Source organism: Lutra lutra, chromosome 8 (assembly GCF_902655055.1).
Source record: "Lutra lutra chromosome 8, mLutLut1.2, whole genome shotgun sequence".
Classification (NCBI taxonomy): Eukaryota; Metazoa; Chordata; class Mammalia; order Carnivora; family Mustelidae; genus Lutra; species Lutra lutra.
This window is the reverse complement of record NC_062285.1, coordinates 141,643,718-141,671,203: the sequence shown is the minus strand read 5'-3', so window position 1 is coordinate 141,671,203 and position 27,486 is coordinate 141,643,718. Positions and strand designations below refer to the sequence as shown.

General features: G+C 62.9%; 2 protein-coding genes across 6 annotated transcripts in view; one reads left to right on the top strand and one right to left on the bottom strand.

The window, feature by feature from the left end:
* CERK (ceramide kinase) overlaps nucleotides 1–10,169 on the top strand; it is a 39,486-nt gene extending 29,317 nt beyond the window's left edge. For 2 of the 3 annotated variants that reach the window (XM_047742456.1, XM_047742455.1), the window contains 7 exons: nucleotides 1,630–1,704; nucleotides 2,458–2,610; nucleotides 4,179–4,284; nucleotides 5,034–5,110; nucleotides 5,744–5,949; nucleotides 6,497–6,705; nucleotides 7,872–10,169. In XM_047742456.1, coding sequence (XP_047598412.1) covers nucleotides 1,630–1,704; nucleotides 2,458–2,610; nucleotides 4,179–4,284; nucleotides 5,034–5,110; nucleotides 5,744–5,949; nucleotides 6,497–6,705; nucleotides 7,872–7,941 — 896 coding nt within the window. In that variant the 3' untranslated portion in view covers nucleotides 7,942–10,169. The remainder of the gene's footprint in view (nucleotides 1–1,629; nucleotides 1,705–2,457; nucleotides 2,611–4,178; nucleotides 4,285–5,033; nucleotides 5,111–5,743; nucleotides 5,950–6,496; nucleotides 6,706–7,871) is intronic. The other variant, XM_047742454.1, reaches the window with a different exon arrangement.
* A 3,403-nt stretch (nucleotides 10,170–13,572) lies between these two features.
* Nucleotides 13,573–27,486, bottom strand: part of GRAMD4 (GRAM domain containing 4) — a 73,723-nt gene continuing 59,809 nt past the window's right edge. For all 3 annotated transcript variants that reach the window (XM_047742450.1, XM_047742451.1, XM_047742452.1), the window contains 14 exons: nucleotides 26,852–26,984; nucleotides 26,373–26,398; nucleotides 25,711–25,802; nucleotides 24,275–24,366; nucleotides 23,138–23,186; nucleotides 22,339–22,410; nucleotides 21,844–21,887; nucleotides 21,659–21,768; nucleotides 19,924–20,078; nucleotides 18,229–18,373; nucleotides 17,585–17,678; nucleotides 17,156–17,240; nucleotides 16,243–16,311; nucleotides 13,573–15,908 (listed from right to left, as the gene is read on the bottom strand). In XM_047742450.1, the coding sequence (XP_047598406.1) occupies nucleotides 15,804–15,908; nucleotides 16,243–16,311; nucleotides 17,156–17,240; nucleotides 17,585–17,678; nucleotides 18,229–18,373; nucleotides 19,924–20,078; nucleotides 21,659–21,768; nucleotides 21,844–21,887; nucleotides 22,339–22,410; nucleotides 23,138–23,186; nucleotides 24,275–24,366; nucleotides 25,711–25,802; nucleotides 26,373–26,398; nucleotides 26,852–26,984 (1,271 nt within the window). In that variant the 3' untranslated portion in view covers nucleotides 13,573–15,803. The remainder of the gene's footprint in view (nucleotides 15,909–16,242; nucleotides 16,312–17,155; nucleotides 17,241–17,584; nucleotides 17,679–18,228; nucleotides 18,374–19,923; nucleotides 20,079–21,658; nucleotides 21,769–21,843; nucleotides 21,888–22,338; nucleotides 22,411–23,137; nucleotides 23,187–24,274; nucleotides 24,367–25,710; nucleotides 25,803–26,372; nucleotides 26,399–26,851; nucleotides 26,985–27,486) is intronic.

Below are 27,486 nucleotides of genomic sequence, written 5' to 3'. Positions count from 1 at the left end.
GCGGGGTCCTGCCGGGGCGGGAGGCCCCACATCTGTGAACGCAGGCAAGTCTGGGCGTCTGCGCGGCTTGTGTTGTGAAGGATGGCTTGCCCGGAACGCAAACAAAGCCCTGGCTGTGCGATGGGAGAAGGAGCTCCGCGGGCGTTCTGGAAGGTCCTGGGGATGCGAAGAACTACCTTGGGGCACAGCTGAGAATAATTAAAATAGCCCTTTCAAGGGTGTTTTCTTAGGAGTGTTCGTGCTGGTTTTCCAGGTCCGCTTCGTTCTAAAGAGGAGCCTGTGGGAGACTCTGAAACCGCACGGGTTTGCTGTTAATTTTTAATATTTTAAGACTTAACTCCTATGGTCTTAAATGCTTATTTAAAAATTTTTACTTTTTGGCTCATTTTTGGAATGTGATACTACTGACATTCTCAGGTTAAAATGAACAGAGCAAGAGAAACGCACGTATTAAAGGCGTACGTGTGTGTTACCGTAACTTACAGCCATCAGGAGCGCCACGTCGCTCAGACGACGTCGAGCCTCCCCTCGGGCCGCAGACTGGGCCAGGGTCTGTGAGTCGAAGACGTGACACGGGCTGGCAGTCCAGCGCGTCTGTTTTCCAGTTTCGGGGGACATCACTGACGATGGGAGATGCATCGATCGTTGGGGGGTGGAGGACGGAGTGTCTGGACCCGCCGGCGTCCGGGCTGCTGTGCCGGCTAACCCTGGTCACTCCCTGCCAGGTCCCGGTCCGCAAAACGCAGCCAGACTTGCGGTTCCAGATGCTGGCGCGCACTTGCTCCGGGAGGTCCACACTAGGCTTTTTCAGCCAGTTCAGCTCGCTCAGCCCCTCCCCGACTTGCTGGGTCCGTGTCGCGGGGCAGTGGGGTTCGGCAGTCTGAGAAATAAGGGCCCACGGGACACTCTGCCCACGCAGGCCGAGAGCAATGACCTGGACTGGGCCCCGGCTGGAAGGAGGACAGACGTGTGGAGGTTCCCAGCACCATCACCACGCCTGGGGATCCTGGCCCTCGCCGGGTGCCCTGAGGTCACCCCCAGCTTGCGGTCGAGCACATCAGTGGGAGGCGTGTGCTCGCCGAGTTCCAGGGGGTCCCCTCCCGTCTGTCAGGTGGTGGCTGCCGTGCGTCTTTGGCCAGCGACAGGCCCCAGAGTGCTCTGTGGACAGGGGGGCGCTGTCGTCGGGACACGGGCTCCCACGGGCCTCTGCGGGGACCTCGCAGGTTGCCCTCATTCTGCATCCATGTTCCCGCTGCTGATGGCTCTGCACCGGTGCCCGTGGTCCTGGGGCCGCTGGCGTGTGCAGGGGGGACATACACGCCGTGCAGAGCGTGGAGCGACACTCCCCGTCCCCCCGCCCCCGTGTCCGGCGCTCTGCTCCCCCAGACAGGCCGAGGAACAGTCACGAGAGCTCTGTGAGGAGCAAGTTGGGTCGTGTGGGCGTCTCAGCACGTCTGACGAGTTCCTCTCAAGATGGCCAGGTCTCCCTTGGCACGAGGATTATTTAGTCCTCGTGTCCTTTCTTCATCCAAGGCCAGAAGGAAGCGCGACCACCCTGTTGGAAACCTGCTGTAGTTTTAAATCATTACGACGCCATCGAAAACCTTCCTTTTCTTTTTCCTTCTTTAGGGTCGACAGACTGTGTGTGTTTTTCGACGGTGGGCACCAACGATGTGGAAACGTCCGCCCTGCACATCATCGTGGGTAGGTCCCTCCCCGCAGGCACTGATCATGGGGGAAGCTCCGGGCCGGGGCTGGCTTGCGGGCTTCCCTGGGCCTCCCGCCTGCGGGGCTCTGTGTGGGCCGTGGTTCCCGGCTCGGATCCCTCCGGCGTCCCCGCCCCACAGTCGCAGGCACCCTGTGACCTGGCCGCTGCCTTAGTGTCCCTGTGTGTGCCCAGGCCGACCCCCTGGCCCCAGCATGCTCTGGGGTTGCCCGATGCTCTGCTCTCTGTTGCGCTCTGTGTCTGGGACGCAGCACCCGCCCCGTCGGGACAGGCTTGCCCAGGCCCGAATCCACACACCTGCGATGCCCCTTCCATGTGGTGTTTCCTGGGCACCTGCGCACTCGGCCCCGGGGCAGGAGGCTGTCCGTGCTGCTGGTCGCTGGCCCCGCAAGCACGTGGCTCCCTCCCCGACCACGGTGCGTCTCCCCTGAGACCTGAAGCCACACAAGTGCTGCTGGCCAGTGGCACGTTGACAATCATCTGTTTCAGTCGCGGGCAACTCCCCTCCTTTCGCAGCCAGAATGTGCTCCCTGGGGCCCGACAGGACGGCTTTCCAAACGTGTTTTGGAAATGTCCATTAAATTCTGTCATTAGAGTGACGCGTGGGCGCCCAGTCCCCCCGGGGTGCACCCCGTCTCCCCGCGCTCGTCGTCCGCGTCGGCACGCGCTCGCCAGGCCCCGTCCAGGGCAGCAGGGGTGCGCGCCAGAGTGGGGACCGCTTCCCTCCGCAGGGGACTCGCTGTCCATGGACGTGTCCTCCGTGCATCACAACGGCGCACTGCTGCGGTACTCAGTGTCCCTCCTGGGCTACGGCTTCTATGGGGACATCATCAAGGACAGCGAGAAGAAGCGGTGGATGGGTCTCGTCAGATATGACTTCTCAGGTGAGGCCGTCTGACCTTCGGCGCCACGCCGGTCTCCATGGCCTGCAGCCGCAGGGGCTCGTCCGATGGGTTCGGGATGCCCGCAGGGCAGGGCCCGCACCCCGAGAACCCCCACCCTCGGCCCCAGAGCTGGAACTGGCGGGAACTGGAAATCCGCTGCAGACCATGCAGAACAGGCCGGTCTGCTCCCATCAGGGGTGTCGCCCTCGGGACGGGGTCTGACAGTGCGCAGTCCAGTGGCCACACCTGCCGCCCACACGGGCTCCGGGGCCGAGTTTGATCGGTGCCATTTGTCTGGTCACGGCCCTTCCCAGTTCACTTTTGGGCAAATCTCTATTAGGTTCAGTCGAAGCATCGCAGGTGTTAACATCTGAGCCCTTGTCTTGGGAGAGAAAGGGACAGTAACTTGCTGGGCATGAGGCATCGCCGAGACTGAGCTAAGTTAGAAGTAGAGCGGAAGGTGAATCGTAGGGGCCCCGAAGAACTGTCTGATAAACAAGGGTCCGGGAAAGCAACGATGGGCACCGCGTCCCTGGTGCCAAGCTGGCCGTGTGCCCTGAGCCCGTGGGGCCTCGTCCCGACCCAGTCGCCCCTCCGCGGGGACGTGTCTCCTCCCCCACCTGGAGCCCGACGCGCCACAACGCCCCGAGGTGGTTCTGAGGCAGAGAGAGACGGCCGTCTTCGGGCCCGTGGACGGGCACGTGGTCTGAGGACGGGCAGAGACAGGCCACCGCCGTCTGGGGAGAGGCTGCCCTGCGGGTTCCAGCTGTGCACCCTTCACATTAGCAAGGAGCCGAGGGGGTATCGGGGGGAGAAGCAGGGGGATGGGCAGCGGGAGGAGGGTGGACTGGGGGCCACTGGAAGTGGCTTCTGCACAGGCCACGTGGTTACTGAGTGTGTCCCGGGGCCCAGCCACAAGCTAGGTGCTGGCACAGTGGGCCGGGGCCCGGGGCGTGGGGCTCAGTGCTGTCCCCGTCGCACGGGATGTGACCATGGCCTCTGCTATCTGATGCGGGGCATGGTGTCACTGTTCCACTCCCAGGACACGGCATGGTCCCCACTGTGACCCGGGCCCCATGCCCGTGTCCTGTGGGACTCCCTGCACCGGCGGGCTGGGTTCCTGCCTCGCTCTTAGGGGTCAGCTCGAGGCCGGCCAGGCCCTCGGAAAGCAGACGGCTGCCACAGTCGGCTCCGGGGCCGGCCACTGTCCTCTGGGCCCAGTGCTGCTGTGAACTTTGTCAGAGCTCTTCCCAGATGCCAGAGCTGTGCTGGGTGACCCTGGGCGGCCAAGGCTGGGGGACGCCAGGGTGTGGCCAACAGCCTGGGAGGAGCAGACGGGGTCTGGGGGCTCCGCCCTTGGAAGCGTCTCCTTCAGGCCGCATGGACGTCAGGGGCTTCAGCAGACTCCAGCGACCTGCGGGCAGGCCAGGAGGGGCCACTGTCGGGGCAGCCCTGGAGACCAGGCGCCCTCCCTGCTCCCGTCACCAGGCTCCCGGGAGGCGCTGGTGGCATGGGGCGGTGTGGCCGGGAGGTGATGCTGGACTGACTCCTTCGTGCTCTGTTCTCAGGTTTGAAGACCTTCCTGTCACATCACTGCTACGAAGGGACAGTGTCTTTTCTGCCGGCGCGACACACAGTGGGGTCTCCGCGGGACAGGAAGCCCTGCCGGGCGGGGTGAGCACCCCCTTCCGTGCAGGTTTTCACACGTGGCGTGAAATAAAGCCACGCTGTTTGGGGCTGTTTCCCTGTTGTGGGCATGTGGCATCGTCTAAGGTCGACGGGGGAGGGTGGCGCTCGCGTGCCCAGGGACGGAGCTCAGCGCAGGGCCTCTGGGGTCCCGCGTCCCCACGCCTCTCCCCTCCTTGAAGTGAAGGACTCGAGACCATAGATCAGAACAGTTAGAGGCAGAAGCTCCTTCTGTCGTTGCGTCGCCAAGCTGACTGCTGAGCTCCTCTCAGGGGCGTAAACCCTTGGTACCCCGGGGGACAGGGAGTCCAGTGGGCCCTGGGACCACAGACACTGTCTGCACTAACTGTGGAGTTCCCAGTCGTCCACTTGCTTGGCAGCGATGGGAACACGGAAAACCAGTGTATTATTGGCCATGGAATTTGTACCTTTCTTGGCCTTTGCTCCTGCTGGAGCTCCGCTAACCTGGGGCCACGCAGACCTGGCTCCGGGCGCCGGCTTCCTGGCCTCATAGGACGTGCCCTGCTCGTGTGACGTTTACCCGTGTTAGAGCAGGACTTGAGGACACAGGTCACTGTCACAAGGTCTAATCTGGAGAATTCAAACTGGCGTGCAAAGGAAATATTGTTAGCTCAGCCTCGAGACTGAGCCTGCTGTCACAGGAGAGTTCCCACAGTCCCGTGTCCCCGCCGAGCGTCTGCGCCCTCAGGAAGGGTGGTGACGTCCTTGCCTTTCAGGTGCTTCGTGTGCCGGCAAAGCCAGCAGCAGCTGGAGGAGGAGCAGAAGAAGTCGTTGTACGGTTTGGAGAACACGGGTAACGTCTCCGAATCAGTCACGGTCACCACCGTGTGCAGAACCACGCGTTTCCGAGTCCCGGAGGGCGTCGCGTCTGTCCCTCTACGGGTGCCGCTCCGCACCTCCCTTTCTCCTGGGCTCCCGCAGGCAGCAGACAGCGGCTGCTTGCCAGCCCCGTGGCAGGGCGATGCCGCGGTTGGACACCAACCCGGCTCCCGTTCCCCACAATGCTCTGCCCAGGGCCCAGCGACCTCTCCTGCGACTCACCTGCGCGCCTTTGGGCTTTGCCCGGCACTTGCAAGGGAAGGGGCGCAGCGCCGCGGCAAACTCTGTGGACGTGAAATTCGGTTCCGTAGCAGGTTCATGTGTCCCAACATATTTCTCTTGATTTCTTCCAACCATGTAAAGATGTGAAAATAGCTCGCAGGCCACGCTTGGCGATCGGTCTGTGTTTGAGATTGTCCAGAAGTCCCCACGTGAGGACCAGCAAAACTGCTCCGTGTTTTGGCTGGTGACCCTCTGTGCCCGGCGGTCGGCACAGGATTCTTGGTGCTGGTGCCTGGGGGCCTGTCGCGGGGGGCATTTGTGGCGAGGGTCTCAGGACGCCCGCTCACCTCTAACGTCCCGTCCGCGACGCCCCTTTCTGCTTCAGAGGAGGTGGAGGAGTGGAAGGTGGTCTGCGGGAAGTTCCTGGCCATCAACGCCACAAACATGTCCTGCGCTTGTCCCCGGACCCCCCGGGGCCTCTCCCCAGCCGCGCACTTGGGAGACGGCTCTTCTGACCTCATCCTTATCCGGAAATGCTCCCGGTTCAACTTCCTGCGGTTTCTGGTCCGGCACACCAACCAGTGCGACCAGGTGAGCGGCGGGAGACCCTGCATCTCGCAGCATCTGGAGGCCTGCGGCTGTGGGTGTGTCTCTGATTTTAGTAAGATCTAGGAGTGGTTTTTTGTTAAATTGTGCTTAAGGTCTACTCTAATGGTGTTCTTCAGTGGCTTTTAAACTAGCATTTGTGAAAGGTAAGGAATTCTACAAGTTACAGCTAAGGAACCACCAGAATGCTTTTCTTTGTTTTGTTTTTTTTTTTTTTTTTAAGGTTTACTTGTTTTTGAGAGAGGGAGCAGGGGAGGGGCAGAGGGAGAGGGAGAGAGACTGTCCAGCAGGATCCCCACTCAGCACAGAGCCCAGCAGGAGGCTCGATCCCACGACCGTGAGATCGTGACCCCGGACGAAGCTGAGAGCCGGCCACTCCGCCGACTGAGCCGCCCCGCCTGAACCCTTTAGAAAGTGCCCGTCGCTGCGGCCACGGTGGGAGGCGGGCGTCTGACGGTGGCGCGCGGCCCACGGCCCAGCCTCCCCGGCCCGGCGCCCAAAGAACGCCACCCCCTTCTTTGTCTCTCGTTAGTTTGACTTCGCTTTTGTCGAAGTTTATCGTGTGAAGAAATTCCAGTTCCTGTCGAAGCACATGGAGGACGAGGACAGCGACCTCAAGGAGAGGGGGAAGGCGCGCTTCGGGCCCGTGTGCAGCGACTCCCCGCCCTGCTGCTGCCCCGTGTCCAATAGCTCCTGGAACTGCGACGGGGAGGTCCTGAGCAGTTCCAACATCGAGGTCAGGTGCGTGCCCGGGTGCGTCTCCCGCGTCCCCATTCCGTCCGCCCCCGAGGCACCGTCGGCTGCTTTGGGGAGGGTGCTGCTGTCCCCAGACGTCACAGCATGACCGGTTCCTTCATTTGCTCAATGGGCCAGCAGCCCCGCAGACCTCGGGGGGCCCCGGTTGTGGCCGGAGCTGGGGGTCTGGCTCGCAACCTCCCTGGGGGTGGTCGCCCTGAGGCCGCAGGAGAAGCCGCTGGGACAGTTGTCTGCGCGGGGACTCGGCTTTTGTGATTTGACCAGTTAAAGACATGGAATTAGTTGTAATGCTGTAAAGGCCTAAGGATTTACTAAAATGCAGGAAACTTTGAAAACCAGGAACAGCATTATTTTGGGAAGCATATGGTCTGTATCTTGATATCATTACCATGTTTGAGCAGTAAGTGACTTCGGGTTTTTTTCTTAAGATTTTATTTATTCATTTTGCAGAGAGCTAGAGAGAGTGTGCGCAGGGGAGTGGTGGGGCAGGGGAGAAGCAGGCTCCCCACTGAGCTGAGAGCCCAAGGCAGGACTCGATCCCAGAACCTGGAGATCATGACCTGAGCTGAAGGCAGGAGCTTAACCATCTGACCCACCCAGATGCCCCAATTATGGGGTTTTTCTTACTGAACATCTTGGAGGAGCCTGTGACACCATTAGTAAAGGGGGAAGGTGGCCCTGCTGATGGGGACCACGCATACCCCTGAGCCCCATGGCGCTCATCCTCATGCTTGTCGTGGAAGGCGGGGTCTCTGGGGCACCTCGGCCACCCATGGACCCCTGGGTGGGGGCTGGGGTGGCGCTCCTTCGTCCTGGCTGACCGGATGTCCTGCACATCCCACATGGGGGCGTCGCCCCGCATGGAGCCCTCCCTGTGGCCCTGAAAGCTTGGAACACGGCCATCTGGGGATGGTCACGCTGCTGAAGAGGGGGTGCCGGGTGTTGAATCCGGCCTTCGGGGCCTCCACGCCCTTTACAAGACAGGCTTCTGAAGAGCGTGGGTAAGTCACTCTGCACCCCTGGCCTGTCCCTGCGGGGCCGGGCCCAGAGCCAGCCATGAGGAGACCCCCAGGTCCCTCCACCCTCGACCAGCTGCTGGGCTGAGGGCCAGGGGGTCATAGGGGGTCACGCCAGGCCCTTTGTCTCTGCAGGGTCCACTGCCAGCTGGTTCGCCTCTTTGCGCGGGGAATCGAGGAGGACGCAAAGGAGTCGGACGGCTGAGCTGCCCTCACGCCCCGCCCGCCTCGCTGTGCTCGGGAAGAGCGAACGTTATTTAAGAAAATTCCTGCAGACCAATTACGTTGATATATACATTTAAATTTAGAAATTTATTTTTGATAGTTAGATCTTGATTTTAGACAAACTCCTTGGTCAGAAAATCCGTGAACGTTCCCGGCCTTTTCAGCTCTCTGTGAGCCTGTGGACCGACCGCATTTCACAGAACTCGCCTCTGCCAACGGCCCCTGTCAGTTTGGGGCTCTGGCTTCTTAGATTTTAGGCCGACGGCGGTTTTCAGGGGCCCACCCATGGCTCTGTCACAGTCATTTTAGCGATGGTGGATGTGAGGTCCTAGCATCTGGATGGGAGGCGTCGAGCAGCTCCCCGACCCTCTCCGCCAGACAGACTCGTGTGCGTGTGCTCAGGTTTTGGAACACTCGGTGGCCTTCACGTTATCTTCACCTGAACCTGGGCTCGGGCCACACTTACCTGGGTCGGGTGTGTCCCGGGCGGCTCCAGTGACCTCGGAGCAGGACCGTCTTAGGAAGAAGGACACTGACAGAGAGACCCTGTATCTGCAAAGGCCCAGCCCTTGCCTCCGTCGCGCTGGTGCCTCTGGGGCAGTCGGCCGGGGGCGAGAACAGTCATGAGCTCTGGACATGGCATCCGTTTTAAATTGAGAGGACCCACGTTTCACAGCGACCCAGTGGGTAACAGGAGGGCTTCGTGGGGCGGTGGGAGGAAGCGGGCGCGCGAGGGGTACAATCCGCTCTGTGAACTGTGTTCACTTTGGGCCGAGTGGCCTCGCCCCGTTGGGGGTGGGTCCCGAGGTCTCACGTTCCTGCAGCTCCTTGGCCGCAGACCCCAGGTCGCACGTGCTCCAGACTTGGGCTTTTCTTCACGCTTCATTCCATGTATTTATGAAAACGTCCTTGTCAGCGGGAAGTGGCGTCCCCATAGTTAGCGCAATGTTTGCGGACGTGCCAGAGCCCCAGCGGCCAGGGGTTCCCTGGAGGGATGACCCCTGGTCCCCGGGGTCCCTCGTTGGCGCTCTCGCCTTGTTTTCTTTGTATTCACATTAGGTATGTGGAAGACGCCTCAAAAATAGCTTTATTTGAAATACAAGCTGCAGCTTGGACTCTGGTTTGCGGAGACGGAGCCAGCCTGACTGTCCCAGGCGGCACGTGAGGGGGTGCTCGGCCGTTGGGAGGGGCAGCTGGCCCCGTCCGCTCGACAGACAGCCGGTATTTGTCGAATTTCCTTGCGGTGTTTGTGTTTTGGAGTATACGCGAGATCTCCTGCTCCATCGTTCAGTCCCGTCCAGGTCACACCAAAGTGAGCTTTACCCGTGGCCTTTCCAGTAGACCACGTCACCGTGTAATCGCACAAAGGCAACAGTTCAGCAGGTCCTGGGCGGGCGCAGTCTGGGTGTGGAAAGTCAGTCCACGCGGGGCTCTTTCTGTCCCGGGTGCTCGCTGCTGGTTGGAAGGACGGGCAGGCGGTGCTGTGCGGGGGCGGCGGCCACATGTCAGGGCCTGGGCTGGGGGGGCCAGAACCACGCTGTGGGACGGGCTCCTTCACAAGGTTTCCCCAAAACAGTTCTGGCCTGTCCTACAACCCACTGCCCATTTCAGGAAACTGGTCCAGGCCACGGTGGGCGTTTTCTGTTCACCGAAAGAGCCGGCCCTGTCCCCGGCTTCCTGCACGGCTGGCCGCATGCCCAGGTCCAGAACTGCAGGCCTTGGGGCTGTGCTCGGGGCCCAAGTGATGGTCGGGACGCCCCGGGAGTTCCCGATGATGCACGCACAGTCCAGAAGGACTGTTCAGACATTCCCCCAGGGGCGAGAGGCTTGGGTCTGCGGGAAGGCCCCACAACCGTTGGACTCCAGGGTGAAGAAAACCCGGACCGATGGGTCAGTGAAAACGTAGGGCCATCTAGAAGGGCTAGTCTGTGTTTTAACTTCCTTGGTGACTCATCGGTGTGAAAACACCACGAGCCATCACGCTCTGACCCTTTCCTGCTTCTTCCCACCAGGTGGGCACCTGATGGGCGGTCCCTGCCGCTGGGGGCGGGGGGGGGGGGGCTGCTCTGGTACGATCCTGGGTAACGGGCAAGTATGGCCTGAGAGGGTGGCTTCATTTTCTTGTAATCTTGCTGGTTTCAAGATTGGAAAACGGTGTATTTGCTCTGGTATGTTTGAGAAGACAAAAATAAAGTTACTTTGGGCAGAGTTTGGTTTTCTTTTATAAATTCTTGTTCCGTTCAGAGCAGAGCGTGTTTCGTGAAAACAGCTGCGCTCCCTTTGGTTTTGAGAGTGAGCAGGGGGAGGGGGAGAACCCCGGGCAGACTCCCCGCTGAGTACAGGGCCCAACTGACCCCCAGGCTCGATCCCACAACCCTGAGATCATGACCTGCGCCCAACTCAAGAGTCGGACGCCGGACCGACCAAGGCGCCCAGGCCCCACCTACGTAACAGTGTAAAGAACAAGAATAAAACGAAGGACATGGGGTTACCCAGGCCAAGAGCTGGAACTTCCCCCCCAAAGTCCCCGTGCTCCCCTTGTGGGGACCCCCTGTTTCCGGTGCACCGTTCCCTTGTTTATCCGTGTGAGGGGGTCAGGACAGGCTACCCCAAGACAGGCCACTTGGGCATAAGATTGTCTCAAGCTAAAGACTTCAAGAGGCGTCCTCTGCACCCCCACCCGTCTGCTGAGAAGCAGGATCGAACTTCCCCTCGGGCGGGTGCGCCGTCCTCTCCCCGGCGCCGTGAGCCAACCCCTGGGACGGTTGGTGCTGAGCTAGGTCTGCACAAACCTTAACCTTCCCTTACTTCCCCGCTGAGACCCCCCCAGTGCCGTCCTATGACCTCAGAAGCCCAAAGCCCTCATCCTGGCTCGTCCTGACTTCAGAAGTTTGTTGCCGTTTTGTTAAGAAGGCCCAGGATCTAACTGCTTCTCTGGGTCTTCTGATTTTTTTCTATAAAGGTGTCCACGAACAGCAACAAAATAAGCTATTAGCATCAAGTAAGAACATGTGCCTTTTCTCCGGTTCCCCTGCCTGCTGTCCGCGTGCTCGGGGGCGCGCGGGCCCGGAACCGAGCCGGCAGGAGCAGGGCTCTTCTCTCCCTGCACACTCGCTCCCGTCTCATCCGGTCTCGTCCCGCAGGCGTTGCTGTTCTCCTGAAAGGAGTCGCGCTGCGCGGCCCCCGGACCCCGCTGCCTCACGCTGCGCGTTTTGAGAAGACGTTTTCATCACGAGGCTGAGCTTTCCAGTCCGGGAACGTGGCACGTTCCCATTCATAAAGCCTCACTCAGGTCTTCTGACAGTTCTCTAGTTTCCCACAGTATCTGAACCGTTCAGGTATATTCCTAACAAACTGTATTTTGGGATTAATTTTTTATTTTTACATAGAAATCTGATTTTTTTAAAGTATCATATGGAATCCAGAAATTGTGCCTCTTACTATGAAAACTTACCTGCGTGGGGCACATAGGAGACTCAGTCGGTGAAGTGTCTACCTTTGGCTCAGGTCGTGATCTCGGGGTTCTGGGATCGAGCCCTGCATTAGGCTCTCTGCTCCGCGGGGAGCCTGCTTCTCCCTGTCCTCACTTGTGTTCTCTCTGTCAAATAAATACAATCTTTAAAAAAACCCTTATTTCTAGATCTGGGGTTTCTCACCGTACCATCATCTACAAGTAGGAGCTATGAGTAGCTCCAACTTCAGGACCTTGCCCACTTGTCCCCCATCTGTGCCAGCTCTGACTCCCCATACAGAAGGGACAGCAGTGCCTCCCTCTAAAGGAGTGGGTCCCTGGGTGCCTGCCCCCCACCTCTGCCGCCTGCGTCCTGGGAGCCCTGCACCGCCGACAATGCCAGCCCGTGGCCGTGGAAGCGCTGGGTCCCTGCAGAAGGCGGGGTGGGCTTCCCAGCTCCAGCATGTGGGGTGCTGATTTCAGGGGCCAGATTGCTCCCCCGGGACCCCCCCCACCTCTGCACACCCCTGCAGGGCGGGGCCTCCTGGATTGACCCACGGATCCCTGCTGGATCATCAGGTCTCGGGCAGTGGCTGCCCACCCCCGCCCCGACGACCCCTGCCGCCCACCCCAAGCCTCCTCCAGCCTCCGCCGCAGGGGATGTGTGAGGAGTCAGCTTTGCAGGTTGGTTCTGCAGGCAAACAGCGGTAACCACCGCCTTCGGTCCCTAACTTGATGGCAACACTTCTCTGGGCCACATGTGACCCCCTTGTTCACTGAATGCGGTTTCAGCGCCAGCAGCAGGTTCCCCGCTCGTCGCACGCCAGTGTTCCAGGGCTCCTGTCCCTGGGGCCCCAGACCCTCCCCAGGCCGGGGCGCCTGCTTCTCCGACTTGCGGTCAGAAAGACAGATTGTGGGAGCCTGGCAGGGAATCGGGCTCCCAAGAATAAAGGCTCCCAAACCACGGGGCCACCAAGGTACCTCCTTTGGTTTCAGGGGCGCCCGGGTGAAGCCAGGAGACGCCCCCTGCAGAGGACTGCTGTAAACGCACCAGCGGAAACACACCGGCCACAGACAAAACCAATTCTACTGAATACGGTCCCCGGGGAGCTCTTACCGGAGCCAGGAGACCTATTTCTGCTATTTTGTGGACACATCAAATAACGAAACAGGCTACAAGGAGCCCCATCGGCGAGGGTGGGCAGAGGGGTCCCTGCCGCCCACACCTTGGGCTCCGGCCCCTCCTCACCCCTCCCCCTCCCCAGAACAGGGGTCCCCGCAGGGCTGGGAGCTCATAGACCTTACCTGTTGGGCTGTGCAGTCCCAAAAGTGTTCACCGGGTGCCTGGCCCCCAGGGACCACCGGCCTGTCACAGCGCGGTCCCAGCCCTGAGACTGCCTGCAGCGGATGGACAGATGAAGGGAGGATGGGGCTCATCCGCGCGCAGGGCCGGCCCACCAGACCTAATGTCTGTTCAGCTCCCACTCACTTTGTGGGACCTGGGTGGAGCTATGGGCGTGGGGGCAGGAGGCTGGCGCCCTTGGCTGTGCCCAGCTCAGCTCCACACAGGACTTTGGTGAGTTCAGATGTCGGCTGGTTCCTGCATCCCTTGGTCTCCACTGTCAGTGTCTCGACTGGCTGAGCCACGGGTGCCACCGGGGACCCTTCTGCCCAAACCCCAGGGGGGAGGGCTCCAGGTTGCACCTGGTCCCAGAGATGCCCACCATTCCCAGGGAAGTCCTGCTCAGGACCTGCACCCCAACCCCAAGGGTCCTTTTCCAGGCTCCTCCATGTCCTGGTAGAGTAATGGTCCCACTGCCCTGTCGCCCAGTGCCGGGCCTGGATGCCCCGAACCGGCCTTCCAGACTTTGGGAACCTGGACCCCTGCTTCCCCTCGATGTCTGCACCCATGCCCCCTGCCACACTCCATGGCCCTGCCCCACAGCCCACGCCCCAGACAGCTTTGGATCCCAAGCCCCTGCTACCCTCCAGCACTGGTGGTCATGGCGATCCTGGACCCCCAGGAGGGGAACCGGCCTGCCCCACTCCAGCTGCCGACAAGGCACAGGGGCCCCGCTGGGGAGGCCAAGCACCCCCACCCTCCCTGGAGCACAAAGCATCTGATGTTTATTTAAATAAAAATTATAATTTATACAAGACTTCTTTAAACAAACAAAGTTTTCTTATAAAAACGGTTACAGGGTTTTTCATTAGTTCTTCATACAGTACAACCCTTCTGTTGAACAGAGTGACAGCAGGAACGGGTACTTACAGATCCAAAACAGACTTCAGCTTTGGACCTAAAAATGTAACATTCACGCTAGTTCAGTGATTAGTCATAGAAATTAAACATCTGCCCAGATGTACACAGTTTGATAGAAACCCCGGGCTCTCTGCCGGGCAGCGGGGAGCCCCCGGGGGCCACGTACCCCTACCCAGCGCCCCACGGCCGTGCTCCGCACGTGGTCAGTTTTCATCTCCCTTTCTCCTCAGAAGGGACTCGAACCAAACCACCCACTCTGCTGAGGAGGGCGAGCCCCACGCCAACCCCTTGGCGGCCCCAGGGAGGGGTATGAGCGGCTCCCACAGGGTTCCCCTGAATGCGGCCTGTCCCCCCTCGCCTCAGGCACTGAGGGAGGGTCCCTGGGGGAGGGTCCCCAAGGGTGCCTGAGGCCTCTGCGGGGCCCACAGGAGCCGGTCCCCCTGCACCCACAGTGGGAGCCAAAGCCAGGACTCAGAGTGGCTCTGCCTTCGGGCCGACGAGAGGCCGGCCTGCGGGGTGGTGCGAACGCCAGTGCCAGGCAGACCGGGGCAGCAGGCGCCGCGGGTGCCCTCAGACCTCACCGGCCGGGCGGGCTGTGTGCTTCATCAGGCTGGTCGGCGCGGCTCCCTGGGAGCGCGGCCCGGTCCCTGGCGTGTGGCCCCGTGGCCCCCCGTGAAGGAGGACGCGAGTGAGGCCACGGGGCCTCACCCAAACCAGCAAATTAGGATTGGAGCAAAGGTAAAAATTACATCTGAAAAATGATACAAAAATAAGAAAACAGCTTGCTCTCTGTAAAAAATATAATCTTCTGTTTCTTCAAAAAGCAACAATGTCTGCGACACCCAGGGGACGCAGGGCAGGCCGAGGAGCCACTGCCATCGAGTCGGAAGCGCGCCGGCTGGGGGCGGGAGCAGCTGCCGCGACCTCAGCCTGTCCTTCCCCGAGGTCACAGGCCTGTCCCCAGGCCAACCCAGCCTGCAGAGAGACCCCTCCCCCCACCCCCAGCCTTGGCCACCAGCGCACTGGCAGGCACGGGGCGGGGGGCGGCTCGCTCCCACCCCCGGGGTGTGCCGCTGGACGTCAGGGCTGCAGACCACCCGGCCCTGAACCTCTGGGCTTTACTCACGGTCACTCCCCACCGCCGGTGAGCCCCCGAGTGGCCCCACACAGCTCCCACGGCAAACCGGCAGCCAGCCTGGCCCACGGTGCGTCCGGGCCGCTCCCGCCCCAGGGCCCCAGAGCACCCCCCTCTGCCCCGCCAGCCCTGGAGGTCGCCACCATGAGGCCACACCTGGCCGTGCTGCGGCTGACGTTCCTCTGAGAGCATCCCGTGCTCAGAGGGCCCCGAAAGCCCCGGCCAATGGTCTACTTTCCAGAGCAGAGAGTGGAAGTTGTGCTTCTACCTGCACGCCACTCCCTGTCCACGAGGGTCGCCGACTCCTGGCCTCCCGGTGGCTAGTAGGGCCCAGATGGCCAGTGGCCTTGGTGGCTCCCTGGCCCCCGTGGATGGTTGGCACCGAGTGTAGGCCAGACCGAGCCGCACCCTGTCCCGGGCCCCACTTGAGGCCGCGCAGCAGGCAGCCTCGCTACAGGAAGGAGCGAGACTCACGGACCCGCCCAGGGTGGTCGGCGGGACGCCTCTGAGCCGCTCCTCACCGATGTCCTTCACGCCCGGGAAGAGGGACGCCGGTGCTCACAGCCGTGGCTTCGGCGTGCAAGCGCTCCGGCCTCTGGAGGGCTGGGCGCCGCGGGCGCGGGCTCTCCGTCCAGGGCGGCGGGATGGCGGCTGTACTTGGCGGCGGCTGGCACAGGCGTGTCCTGAGTGTCCTCCTTCCCGCTGGCCTCCGAGGATCCCTGCCCTCCGTGTCCGCGTGTTCGTGGGACGCGCCTCCCCTGTGGGATGGGCGGGCGCCGTCCCAGGCCGCAACCCCCGCGTGAAGGGGTCCAGGAAGCGCAGCGTGAACACAATAAAACCACGGGTCAAGGGGAATTATTGCGAAAGATCAGGAGGATGTCCAACTGTTTTTCCACTATCAAATTGTTAAAAAACAAAAAAACAAAAAAAAAAAACAAAAATAAACCAAAAAACCAAACGAAAGCCTTCCAGCACCGTCCTGGGCGACGGACACTAGCTGTCGCTGCTGGCCGCCGCGGCCGCCGTGATCTTCATGTACTGGCTGAGGATGGTCTCGAAGGCCTCGTCTCTGTGCACCATGGCGCCGAACACCAGCGGCTGGTGGGGCGGAGACGCGTGCTGACCCTGCGGCCAGGCCGAGCAGGGCCCCAGGGGGTCTGGTACCCAAGGGCAGACCCCTGCCCCCCGCACGGGCGCCAGGCCCACCTGCAGCGAGAGACTGGCTCCTCCCGGCTCCCCCTTCCTCCCTGCGGCCCCGGCCCTGAACCTGACCGGACTTGCAGAGGCAGGAGGCTGCTGCGGCCACAGTGAGGGAAAGAGGAAGGGGCCCCCTCGGGTCCCGAGCTGGTCAGTGGCTCTGCGCATGTCCCAGGGATTTAGACCCGCACCCCCGACCTCTCTTCCATGGCCCGGTGCCCCACACCACACTTACTTTCTGGGTCGAAGGCGTTGACACAGCGATCCCCATGCCTGAGCCCGGGAGGACAGAGAGGACCTTGTACTGAGGGATGACGGCACATGGTCAGCGTGGAACCCTCCAAGGATCAGGACCAGGTCTGTCCCCGGGCACTCTCCTCCCAGGGGCCACACACCACCAGCCCCATGAAACCCTGCCTTCCTGACCACGAGAGGACAGACTGACTTCATGACGGAGAAACCAGACCCGTGCCCAGTCCCACCCTCTCCCAGCAGGCACGAGTGAGACGGGGTCTCCCTAAGGGGCAGGGACGTCCCCTGTCCCAGCCACTGCATATCTCTCTGGCAGGGGTGGGGGGGCGCGAGGGGGTTGTGCTCCTGACGTGCCAGCAAGCTGCGGCCCACGCCCAGCCTAGGCTGGCCTGTGTCCCAGACGCTCAGACCCTGGAGGTGGGGCGCACCCCCTCCCAAGTGTGTGCGCCAAGCCCTTTGGGCCCCGCACATGCCCTGCCCTGTCCAAGTGACGCACTGAGGGATACTGGCTGAGGACACACCCAAGGTTTGGGGGAGCATCTCAGGGCCGAGGGGCGGATACACAGTGGTTAGCGGGGGCTGGGGCACCCGGCCGGGCCCACCTTACTGTGCAACCCTTCCCCATCTGTGGGAGGCGCCTGGCGCTGACCTGTGAGGACGGGGGCAAGCCCGTGGTATGCGGACACTCTCTGAGGGGAGCTAGGGGGCTCTGCATGGAGACCCTCTAGAAGGGGAGCCCTGACACAGGCACCCCCACGACTCCCGACAGCACCACTCCTTCACCGCAAACACATCTGACTTCCAACCAAGGCCCACCAGCTTCACGGCCCCACGGCCTCTCTCCTCCACAACCGGAAAGGGGTAACCGAAGAGGGGAGGAGAGGACCCACACTGACCTTCTGGATGTCCGTGATGTCCATCAGCTTGATGACCTTGTTTCTCTTGGAAGAACCAGATTTGGAGCTTTCAAAGCACAAGTAACTACAAGAGGAGAAAGGAAGACATGTGACCCAGCAACTGCACAGGGACGCCCGCCCGGGCTGCTGCCACCACGGTCCCCACGCGGCAGGCAGAGCGCCCCTCCCAGCCGCCGCTGCGCACCCACTTTCCACAGAGCTGGTGCTCTGAGAGAGGGCGACTGAGGCTGGCGGCCTACACTGCACCTGAGCCACGTTCATGGGCGTCCCGCATCCTGGGGGCACCCGCCTAGAGCTGGCACGGCCCCTGAAGCCCGGCCCTTCAGCGAGAGGAGCTGGGGAGGCCAGCGCCACAGCCGCCACAGCAAGGATGGGAGACAGGGGCCCGAGGGCCTGCGGGGCACTCACTTCTCCGTCACGTACAGAACCCCGTTGCGGATGTAGTCGGTGGGCATCTTCCGGTCCCGGTTTATGAGGCAGCAGCGCCAGCCGTGCTCGCACACTAGTGGGGAGGGATGGGGCCCGTCAGCCCTGCTCTCCGGGGCCAGGCCAGCTCATTCCCCAGCCGCCAAGAACACCCACAGCGGGAGGCAGGCTGCCCTCTGCTCTCCTAGAAAGCAGGTGTCTGCTCCCGCGCGGCAGCCGGCAGGGGCTTCCGTCCCCTCCGAGGAGCACACAGCTCACGTGGTGCAGACGGACAGACCCGCCGCCTCGACACTCAGGGGCCGCGTCTGCACGGCCCGGGTTAGCAGGGTGGGGGGACAGGACAAGGTCAAAGCTCAGCTCTCCGTGGCCAGTAGTCACTCACTGTGACCTGCCAGGCGGTTCTAAGGGCCCAGCTGCCTGCCACCCGGTCCTGGCCAGCCCCTCTGAATTCCTGCAGCTCAGCTGTCCACGGCCAGGGAGACGGGCGCCCTCGGAGCATAGCCAGCAACTCCCGCCCGCTGCCCAGCGCCCTCCCGGGCCCCCAGGGCCTGTCCTGGCCCCCGGCCCCAGCGCAGGGTGAGCCCCCCAAACGGCCAGGGCGGGCCACAGGCTCCGCGCACACATACCTGCCAGCGGGCGCTCGTTTTCTGTCAAGTTGAAGATTTCGTGGAAATTGCCCTTCTTGGTACCGTGGAAGCGACTGGCGTCCTCATCCTTGTTGAGGCCAGCGGGCGCGCTGGAGACGTAGCTGCGCGAGGAGGCTGTCTGTAGCTGCCAAGAGCACGTGGGACTCCCCATTAGTCACGCCAGCTGCAGGCGGGGGGACGGACGCACACAGCTCCCTGCCTGCCCCCGCCCAGCTGGAAACGGAGACGAGCAGCAGGCGCGGATGTCCGGATGTGGGGTGCGGACCTCTACAAGCCCCTGCCAGGGCTGCTCCTCATCCCAGGAACCCTGCTTCCCCCAGCAGTGCCCCCACTCCAGAGGGCCGGGCCAGAACCTGCACCCCAGCACACGCGGTCCATATCCCGGGCCACCAGGTGCTCAGCACAGAGGCCATCCCAGACATTTCTGAAATCAGAACTGGCCGAGGCACAGCCCATGGAAAGTGATGTTCAAAGTCAAACAGAGTCACAACACAGCAACGCACAGCATCAGGTCCCCGCAGGGGAGGGGTTTCCACACGGACACCATACCTTGTCGGACCCTGACAGCTGGCCAAGAAGGAGATGACAGACAGATGCATGACCGAGATAAGGGAGAAAGAGGGTCCCCGCAACGTGAGCTCACACAAGGGGGCTGAGGAGAGCTGCACGCAGACGCTGTGGCGGGGTCCCCCTCCCCCTCTCCACCTCCAGGAAGTCCATGTCCTCACTCCCCTGCTCTGTCTCTCCCGAGACTGGCCAGCGCTACGTGGTAACCCCTGGAAGGCCCTGTCCTGATCACCCCAGGGCGAGGACGAGCCCCTCGTCCCCTCCCACGCCTGCAGGGAGCCAGGCTGCCCGCCTCTGTACCTCCTCCCTCAGGCCCGCCTCCCCGTGTGTGATCAGAGCTCGCCTACTGGCTCACCACGACCCTGTTTGTGTGCAGAGAGTCCCACACGCCGCTCACGAGTGTGGGCTCCCAGCAAGCTCTGTAGTCCCAGAACCTGGGAAGACTGACCTACACCTAACCTTCACCTGACCCAGAGCTGCCCTCCCATCACTGGGTCACTGGACACCCTGTCCTCAGACGACACTCAACACAGCGATCCAATGTCATCTCCTTCAGGAAACCTCAGACCTCCCCAGGAGTTCTATGGGACCCAGAACCTCCCGCACTCGTCTGAGACCCTGAGAACGCCTAGGCCAGCTCATCCTCTGTGTCCGAGTCTGGGACCCAGGGCCCAACACCCACAAAGCCCTTCTACCATGAATAAAATACAGGCCCCATGCCAGCCTGTGGGCACGAGGTAGGCCTGAGCCTGAGCTGGGGAACAGAGGGCCAGACAGTAGCTCCCACGGCTCCCTCCTCCCAAGGCCCCCAAGCTCTGGGCAGACATGACCAGCACCCCGCACCCTGCCTGCCCTTGGCCTGGGGGCCAGCATGGCTCAGGCAAGTCCGTCGGGGGCCGATTGAGGGGCCTCGAGGCAGGAGGGGGCCTCCAGCACAGCCTTCCCCAGTGGCTACCTGGCGCCCAGGGCCGCGGGGCGCTCTGAAGCAGCAGGGCCGGCAGCGGGGACCGTACTCTGTCTGCTTCAAGGGCCCCACGAGATCAGGAAGACACCAGCCTCCCCACGCACAGGAAGCACAAGTGTGGGCCCCGTCCGAGGCCAGCCTACCCGGCGCGACACGGCGGTGCTGGAGCGCTCTTTGAGCTGCGGGTCCGTGGGCAGGCTCCTCCAGATGATGTAGGGGGTGTCGTACTTGGCTCGCAGTCTCGGGCAGCGTTTGAAGACAAAGTCAATGAGGAAAAACTTGATGCCGGCGTACAGTCCTAGGGACAGGAAAGGACAGTCCCGCTGCGGCCAGGGCCCATGGACGGCCTCCCAGAACCCAGGTGTGGCCGGCGCAGGGCAGGGGGAGCAAGAGTGTGAGGACACGGGGTGTCCACTTCGGTGTGTCGCCACCTGGGACCCTCTGGCAGCTCCTGCTGACCACACCACCTTGCACATGGACGGGCCCACTTACCACCCCGAGGGTGACATGAAGGAAAGTGTGAGGGACCCACCCTCAGCCTGCCGCCCTCTGATCTGGTGGGCCGGCATCCATCACGGCCGGGCGCCCCCCTGCACCCCGGGCCCCCGAGAAACAGGATTGAGGGCATTTCACTTTGGTTGGTATCAGTCCTTGTCCCCAAAGCCATGCTGTCTGCCAGCCCTGCTTGTCCTGACAAGGCATGCAGGGGGAGGGCCAACGAGAGACCAAGGCCCCAGCGGCACGCCAGGAGGTGGTTGGCAGCTGGGGAACGCCCCCGCACCGTGCGAACCCCGAGCTCAACGCCCCAGCTCAGATCCAGCCTTCTACCCTCGCCCTGACCCCTGCACTGCAGACGGGCCACGTCCGCTCCAGGGACATGGAGGCCCTGCAGGAGATCAGAGCTCAGGGTCTAGCCTGGGGAGGAGGGTGCAGCTTCCTGGGGTAGGTGGGCCGAGTGGGTTGGGGCAGCCTCAGAACCATGGCTTTGGGCTCAGGGCAGCCTCCACACTGGCCCACACCCTCTCCCTACCCTGCAAAAGCCCCAGGCAGGGGTGTGGTACAGGAGTTTCAGCAAACCCATGGGGGTGTTCAAGTTATCCTGCCAGGCCATCCCATGGTTTGAAAGAGGCAGAAGCCACATCGTGCACAGTCAGCCCTGCGACCAGTGGCTCCCTGAATTCTGCCCACCCCAAAATCAAGCTCTGACCGCCCTGTCTTCAGTTTGTCCCTCCCACTTCCCCAGTGGCCCCATCTGGCAACACTGCCTACCAGCCCCTTCGGGGCAAACCCTGAGCCCTCCCTGACCGTCCGGTCCATCCACAGCTCCTGGCGTTGGGCTCCAACCACAACCAGGGCCCCCCTTGGGCCCCACAACCCCCACGCACATGCCTGCCTCAGACCCCTCACTGCCCTGCCCGAAGCAGACTCCAGAAAGTTCACCTTCTGCTCAGACCCCACCGCACAGAGAATCGAGGCCACTGTCCTCCATGACACCTGCACCCCACGTCATCCTCCCTTGACCCGGCCGCCCCAGGCCCCTGCGAGCGCTCCGAGCTGGCTGACCGCGGTCCATGACGGACGCTTCCCAGCTCCCCTGCTCGGCAGGAGCGGGGCGGGGCAGGGGTTTGGCTCTTGAAAGCAGCCAACAGGCTCGTTTTAAGGAACAAGAATCACGGCTCTGGGGTTCCGATAGGCTTTGTTTCTCCCAAGGTTCACTGTTGTAACAGAAAGCAGTCGGGTGCGGCCGCACGCGCGAACAGCGGCCCCCGGAGGCCTGTGCGTTCGGCGGACGCTCTGGAGGGCAGCAGGCCGGGACCCCCGCGTCCCCTCCCTGGCGCGCGCGCGGCAGCCCAGAGCCCGGCCCGGGCGCCTCCTTACCCACGGCCAGTCCCACCAGGCGGTAGGGGAAGCAGCAGGAGGCGAGGAAGGCGGCCCAGAGCGCGACGTACAGCTTCTGCGTGATCTCGGGCTGCACCCACATGAACAGGCTGGAAGGGAGAGCGGGGCTCAGCCGGGGCCAGGGCCGCACCCCCGAAGGTGCGGGCTGGGGGCCGGGGACTTACTTCTTGATCTTCTCTAGGATGTCGGCCATCTTGCCGAAGAGGTTCTGTGTGGAGAAGCCGCGGTCACCACGGGCCCCGGGCCCGTCCACACGGCGACTTGGGGGGGGTGCGTGGCCGCCCCGCGAGGCCACAACCGGAGGTGGGGGGCACACTGAGCCCCGCTGTCCCAAATAGCCACTCTCAGGCTGAGGACAGGGTGGTGGGTCCCCGCGAAGCCCAGGGAAATGCACGGATGCCAGACCAGGCCACAGGCCGCGTCCCTCCCAGCAGCCGGCTCGCCCCGCTCGGCGGGTCTCCACCCTCCAGGGGGCCCGCCGTCAGCCCAGACCCTCCCGCCAACCGTGGCCGTGGCTGCTGCCACGGGATCAATGGGCAGGCTGCAGGCAGGTCGGCTGACCACAGACAATCCAGGCCTGTGGTTCTGAGAGGTTGGGGGCCCCCACGAGGCTGGGCTGATGCACAGATGCCCCCGGGGCTAGAGCCCGAGAGCGGTACCTGGGCCTTCTGGGCGACATCCAGCACGAGCTGGAACTTCTCAGACACAGTCAAGTCTTCCTTTGGAGGCTCCTGCAGCCAAAGGGGACAGAGAATTTCCACCGGAATTCAGCAGCCCTGAGCAATGGTTCACAGAAGCAGTCCAGAGGCCTCACAGCCCCAGAAGCAGGGTCCCGTACTGCCCCCGCACAGAGGGGCTGGCTGTCCTGGCAGGTGCCCCCCTGGTGCCCGAGAGGGTGGGCGGGCAGTGGCAGTCCCCCAAGCCAGCAGAGGGTCACGCTTCAACAGCCCATCTTCAAAGGTGCGTCTGAGACCGTGTAGCCCTCTGCCCCTCACTCTGTACGGAGGGAAACCGAGGCGAGGGGGCTGACCTCCTCCTGTTTGTCTGAGTTCATTTAACAAGAACCTCCCAAGGGCCTCCTGGATGCCAGGGCCCAGCAGATCACAGTTCGCTGATCTCTGCTCTACTCGACTTCTTGTCCGGAGGCCCCCTGTACTCCCTCTCCCCGCTCCAGCATATTATCCCCACCAGGAAGGGTGAGGACAGCCCAGGGCCCAGGCCAGGTGAGGACCTGCTTTCCCTGCAGTGAAGCCGGGGCCAGTGAGGGGCACTCGGGGTGTCGGCTGGCTGGGGGTCAGACTGTGGCCATCCAGGGCTCTGTGCTGGGGGAGGCTGGCCTTTTGCTTCCTGACCTCCACTTGCCAGGCAGGGGTCCCCTGGGCATCCACCAAGCAGCACCCTGAGGCTCCGGGAAGCTGGCCGAGCTGAGACAGAGACCTTCACCCTCCCGGGACTTACCACCGGTTCAGAGACTTCAGGCACGATGCTCCACTGTATCCTCCAGCCCCTGCAAGGACAGCGTCATGCGCCTTTCACAGACGGACGACATTGAGTCCCCAGCCCCGTGCTCCCGCAGTGAAGAAGTGTGGGACAGGAAGGGCTCCGGAACCCCTCGGTCTGCAGCCAAGACCTGCAGGGCTGCTCCCTGGCTCTTGAGCAGGGACAGTTCAGGGTCACCACCAGGAGCCCCTCCCCTGGGGGCCCAGAGGTGGAAAAGAAGATCTTTCAGAAGAAGCCAGCGAAGAAGTAACGGCGAGTGCTTTAGCTAATCGTGCCTGGTCTGGGCACAGGTGACCCCTTCCCGGGTATCTACAAAATACATTTTCAAATAACCCTACTTAAGCAGGCTCAGAGATGCACCCGGGAAAACCGTATGTGAAAGTGTGAACTTCTCAACAGCTGAGCACAAATCTGCCTGAGGTGGGGGACTGGGAGGCTCCGTCGGTGCAGCGTCTGCTTTCGACTCAGGTTATGATCCCGGGGTCCCAGGATGCAGTCCCATGACCGGCTCCCTCCTCAGCGGGGAGCCTGTGTCTGCCTCGCCTTCTGCCCCCACACCCCGCCCTTGACTTTCTCTCAAATACATAAATAAAAACATTAAAAAAAAAAGTCGGGACTGCTAGGGCCCTCTGCGGGCCTGCCGTGAGGCGGGGGACACTGCTGCTGCACACAGACCAGCAGCTGGGGAGGAGGGGTTCCTCCGCGGAGCCCCCCGGAGTGCGCCCAGCATAGAGAAGATGCTGCATGGGCTCCGTGACTGCAACGACCCTCCCGCCGAGTTCCAGGGCCTCCCAGGGCACAAAGACTCCACAGCCCCTAGAGCCCCTGGGGACGTCACAGCTGAGCAGGAGCTGCTGGGGGGACCCCCTGCCAGCCCCCGAGAGAAAGGAGCTGGGGAGTCTGCGGAGCCCCGACTGCTGCCTTCCGCGGACCGGGTGGAGGTGGGCATCCTCCTGGGGGCTCGGGAGCCCAGCCTCCCCGAGGACCACTCCCCAGACCCCACGTGTGAGGCAGCCCCAGCTCAGGCGTGCCACGGTTGTGTGTGTCGTAGGGAGACAGCCCGGTCACGTACACAGGACAAAGCTGCTCACCTACCTGGCTATGAGGTAATTGAGGGATAACCTCAAAATCGCTAGAAATAAGAACATGGGGATGGCCCAGCCATGCCACACGGCGTTCATGTACACCTGCGGGTTTGGAGAGAGACAGTCAGGCAGCCTGACAGGCCACATCCCTCCCCCTGCCCCGCCCCACCGGGCAGGCAGCCATGCCAGGAGGCGGGGAGCCCAGGCCCCCAGTGCCTTCCCCAAGGAGGGACCGCATGACAGAAACCCTGCAAGGAGCTGCTTTCTCAGTAGGAGCCGCCAGTGCTCTGGGGGTACAGGGAGCAGGCGTCCCAGGGACGCAGCCATTGCATGTAGCCTGGGATGAGCAGAGGAGAGTGGACCCCACGTGGAGGTCCCTGCCAGCCCTGGGGGTGGCTCCCTTAAGCTGGAGCTGGCAGCACCCCCGGGACTCAGCGCGGCTGAGCGAGGCAACGGGCTGCTGGCTGAGAACCCCCCGCGTGCCGTGTGCCAGGCCAAGTGCAGCGCAGGCTCCTCCACTCCGGGCCCGCCGGGACCGGCAGAGCTGCCGGCACAGAGCAGACGCTCAGAAAGGGGCAGAGAAGGGAATGTGGTGGGGGCGGTGTCCAGGCAGAGGCCTGGAAGGTAGGTCTGAATGGCGGGCACATCCCCTGGTGACAGTAGGCAGGACCAAGTTACCAAAGGCCTCATGGAGCTCGGAAGGGTGAAGGCAGGGCTTTTGGGGGCTGAAGGCGGGGCCTCTGGGGTTAGGTGGGGCTGGGGCCCGGCCACTGAGTCCTGTTCTCAGTCTGTATTTGCAAAATGCCCATCTCCCCCCCTCCCCAGGGCTGGCACCAAGCTGTGGGCTTTAGGGAGGTCTCAGAACCCTCTGGAATGCAGAGATGGGGACTTTGGGAGCTGCGGCCACCCCTCTCTGGCCTGGCAGGCAGGTGGGCAGGCTGTGTCCTCCTCCCAGTGACCAGAGGGTCTCACGTGGGGCTGGGGATGGCGGACACAGGACCATTCAGGTACCACCACAGGGTCTGTGTCCCCCAAGGGCACACGGCGATGCCAGGCCGCTGCTCTTCCATCCTGCCCCAGGACTGGTGGCTCACAGAGTCTCAGCTTGGCCTCAGGCCACTGGGCGTCTGCCAGGAGCCTCCCCTAGATACCCAGCGGGAGGAGCCCGGGGCCCCTCTGGGCAGACGTGCCTCCCCACTGTCCTTTCCCCGACTCATCCAGGGAGGCGACTGAGGCATGGACAGAGGGCTGCCATGGGGCTGTGTGTGTGGACATGGGCCGACCCCCGGCACCCCCCACACTCTCGCCTGATCCTGCAGCGACCCTGTGGCTGGGGAGCAACACGGCAGCCACTTTCCAGACAGAAGCTAAGGGGCGTGTGTCCCGGGCACAGGGCGGGCCGACGGCCTGGAGGCGCACCCCCCACCCCGCCTGGGGAGCACGCACGGTGAAGGCGATGGCGGACGTGTAGACAGAGTACCAGTCGGATAAGGCAGAGAGGTTCTTCACGAAGCTGGTGACGGGCTTGGCGCCGCGCTCTGGGGACAACACACCACAGTGAGGGCAGCGCTTGGGCACACCCAGGAGGGCAGGGGGGCAGCAGCGGGGCAGGGGGAGCCAAAACGAGCAAAACTCTGGCTACTCGTGCGCCTGACCCTCTGCCGGTGCTCCCCCGGCCGCTCCAGGTGCTGCGGACCATCCCCAGCCTCTGTGGGGCTGCACCGGCCGCCTGTCCCCTGCCGCCCACGCCTGAGCCACACACACGAGAAAGGGCAGCTGAGGGGGTGTTCCTTGTCACCGCCCGGGCTCTGGCAAACACGTGGGAAAGCACCACTTCTCACGGGGCCTTCCAGGCCTGGAGGGAAACAGTGCCCCTGGCTCAGGGCCAGGTGGACAGCGCTGGCCCCATCCTGTCCTGCTCTAGATGGACAAGGTGGGGCCCCGGATGTGCTTCCAAAGGGAGCCTTTTTCCTGAGAACTCTCAGGGAACATCCTTCTAAGAACATGTCCCGTAGCTCAGGACTATAGAGCCGGCCCTGCTGGTTACAGGCGCACAGCTCAGGCCCCAACGGTCCCCACGGCCACTCACAGACACACTAGGTACTCACTTAGTCGTCTCATGTTTTCCGTCAACCTGGGAGAGATGGGGAGAGACATGAGCACTAGCTCCTCTGCGCCTCGCCCCTGACACCCACCGCGGGGCTCTACTGGCACCAGGGACATGGCCACGCCAGGAAGCATGTTGCTGCTGCTCCCTAAACTTGGGGTGCGGGGGGTGTCTCACCCATGGAACCGTCCCTCAACTCCCACCCGCGGCCCTAGAACCTGAGTCCCCCAGAGCCTACGACACAGCTTGGAGCACGGGCAATTTACTGAGCAAGTACCACTGAGCGGGGGGACGCAGCAGTGCCACCTGCCCTGGAGCCCTGCTGCCTGTCCTCCTCCAGGAAGGGGGTCCCTCACCCAGGAAGGTGGGCACGGCCCAGCCCTGGGAGCCGCCCCGGCCGCTACCTCTCGGGCACTCGGACGCTGGCCTGGCTGAGGCCTCGGTGCGGTGACTGCCCCCCACCTCCGCCAGGGCCCCCACCTCCGGGCGCTGAGGGGCTCCTCCGTCTCCACGGCACTCTCCTCCGGCTGGAAACGGAAGTCCTCCACGTACTCCCCGAACTTCTCGTAGAACCACTTCTGGACGCGGGGGCACAGCCCCTGGCTCCGCCGGTCTGTGGGCACGGAGGTCCCCATGAGGACAGGCGGGGGGGGCGTGAGGAGCACCGACAGAGGAGCATGAACACACACTCCCCAACGCCAAGCCTGACCCGCTTCCACCACGAGGCCTGGCCTGGCTGCCACAGACCACATGGGGTCTCCACGGCCACATGCACTCCAAGTTGCCCCCCCCGTGGGCTCCCACCCCTGGCGTCTGTGTCACCCTCCCTTTCTCTCGCTGGGGGCTCACTCCTGGGGAGCCTGGGGACCAGAAGAACGGCCAAGGGGTGTGTGGGCCATGGCTGTGTCTGGCTGGGGGCCCCAGTGAAGGATGTGGCCTCTGCCCAGCTCGGCCAAGACCTTCACAAACGGACCCACATCCCGAACTCAGAAAACCAGGCGGAGGAAGCAACTAGGTGGCTCAGTGGGTTAAGCCTCTGCCTTCGGCTCAGGTCATGATCCCAGAGTCCTGGGATTGAGCCCATCGGGCTCTCTGCTCAGCAGGGAGCCTGCTTC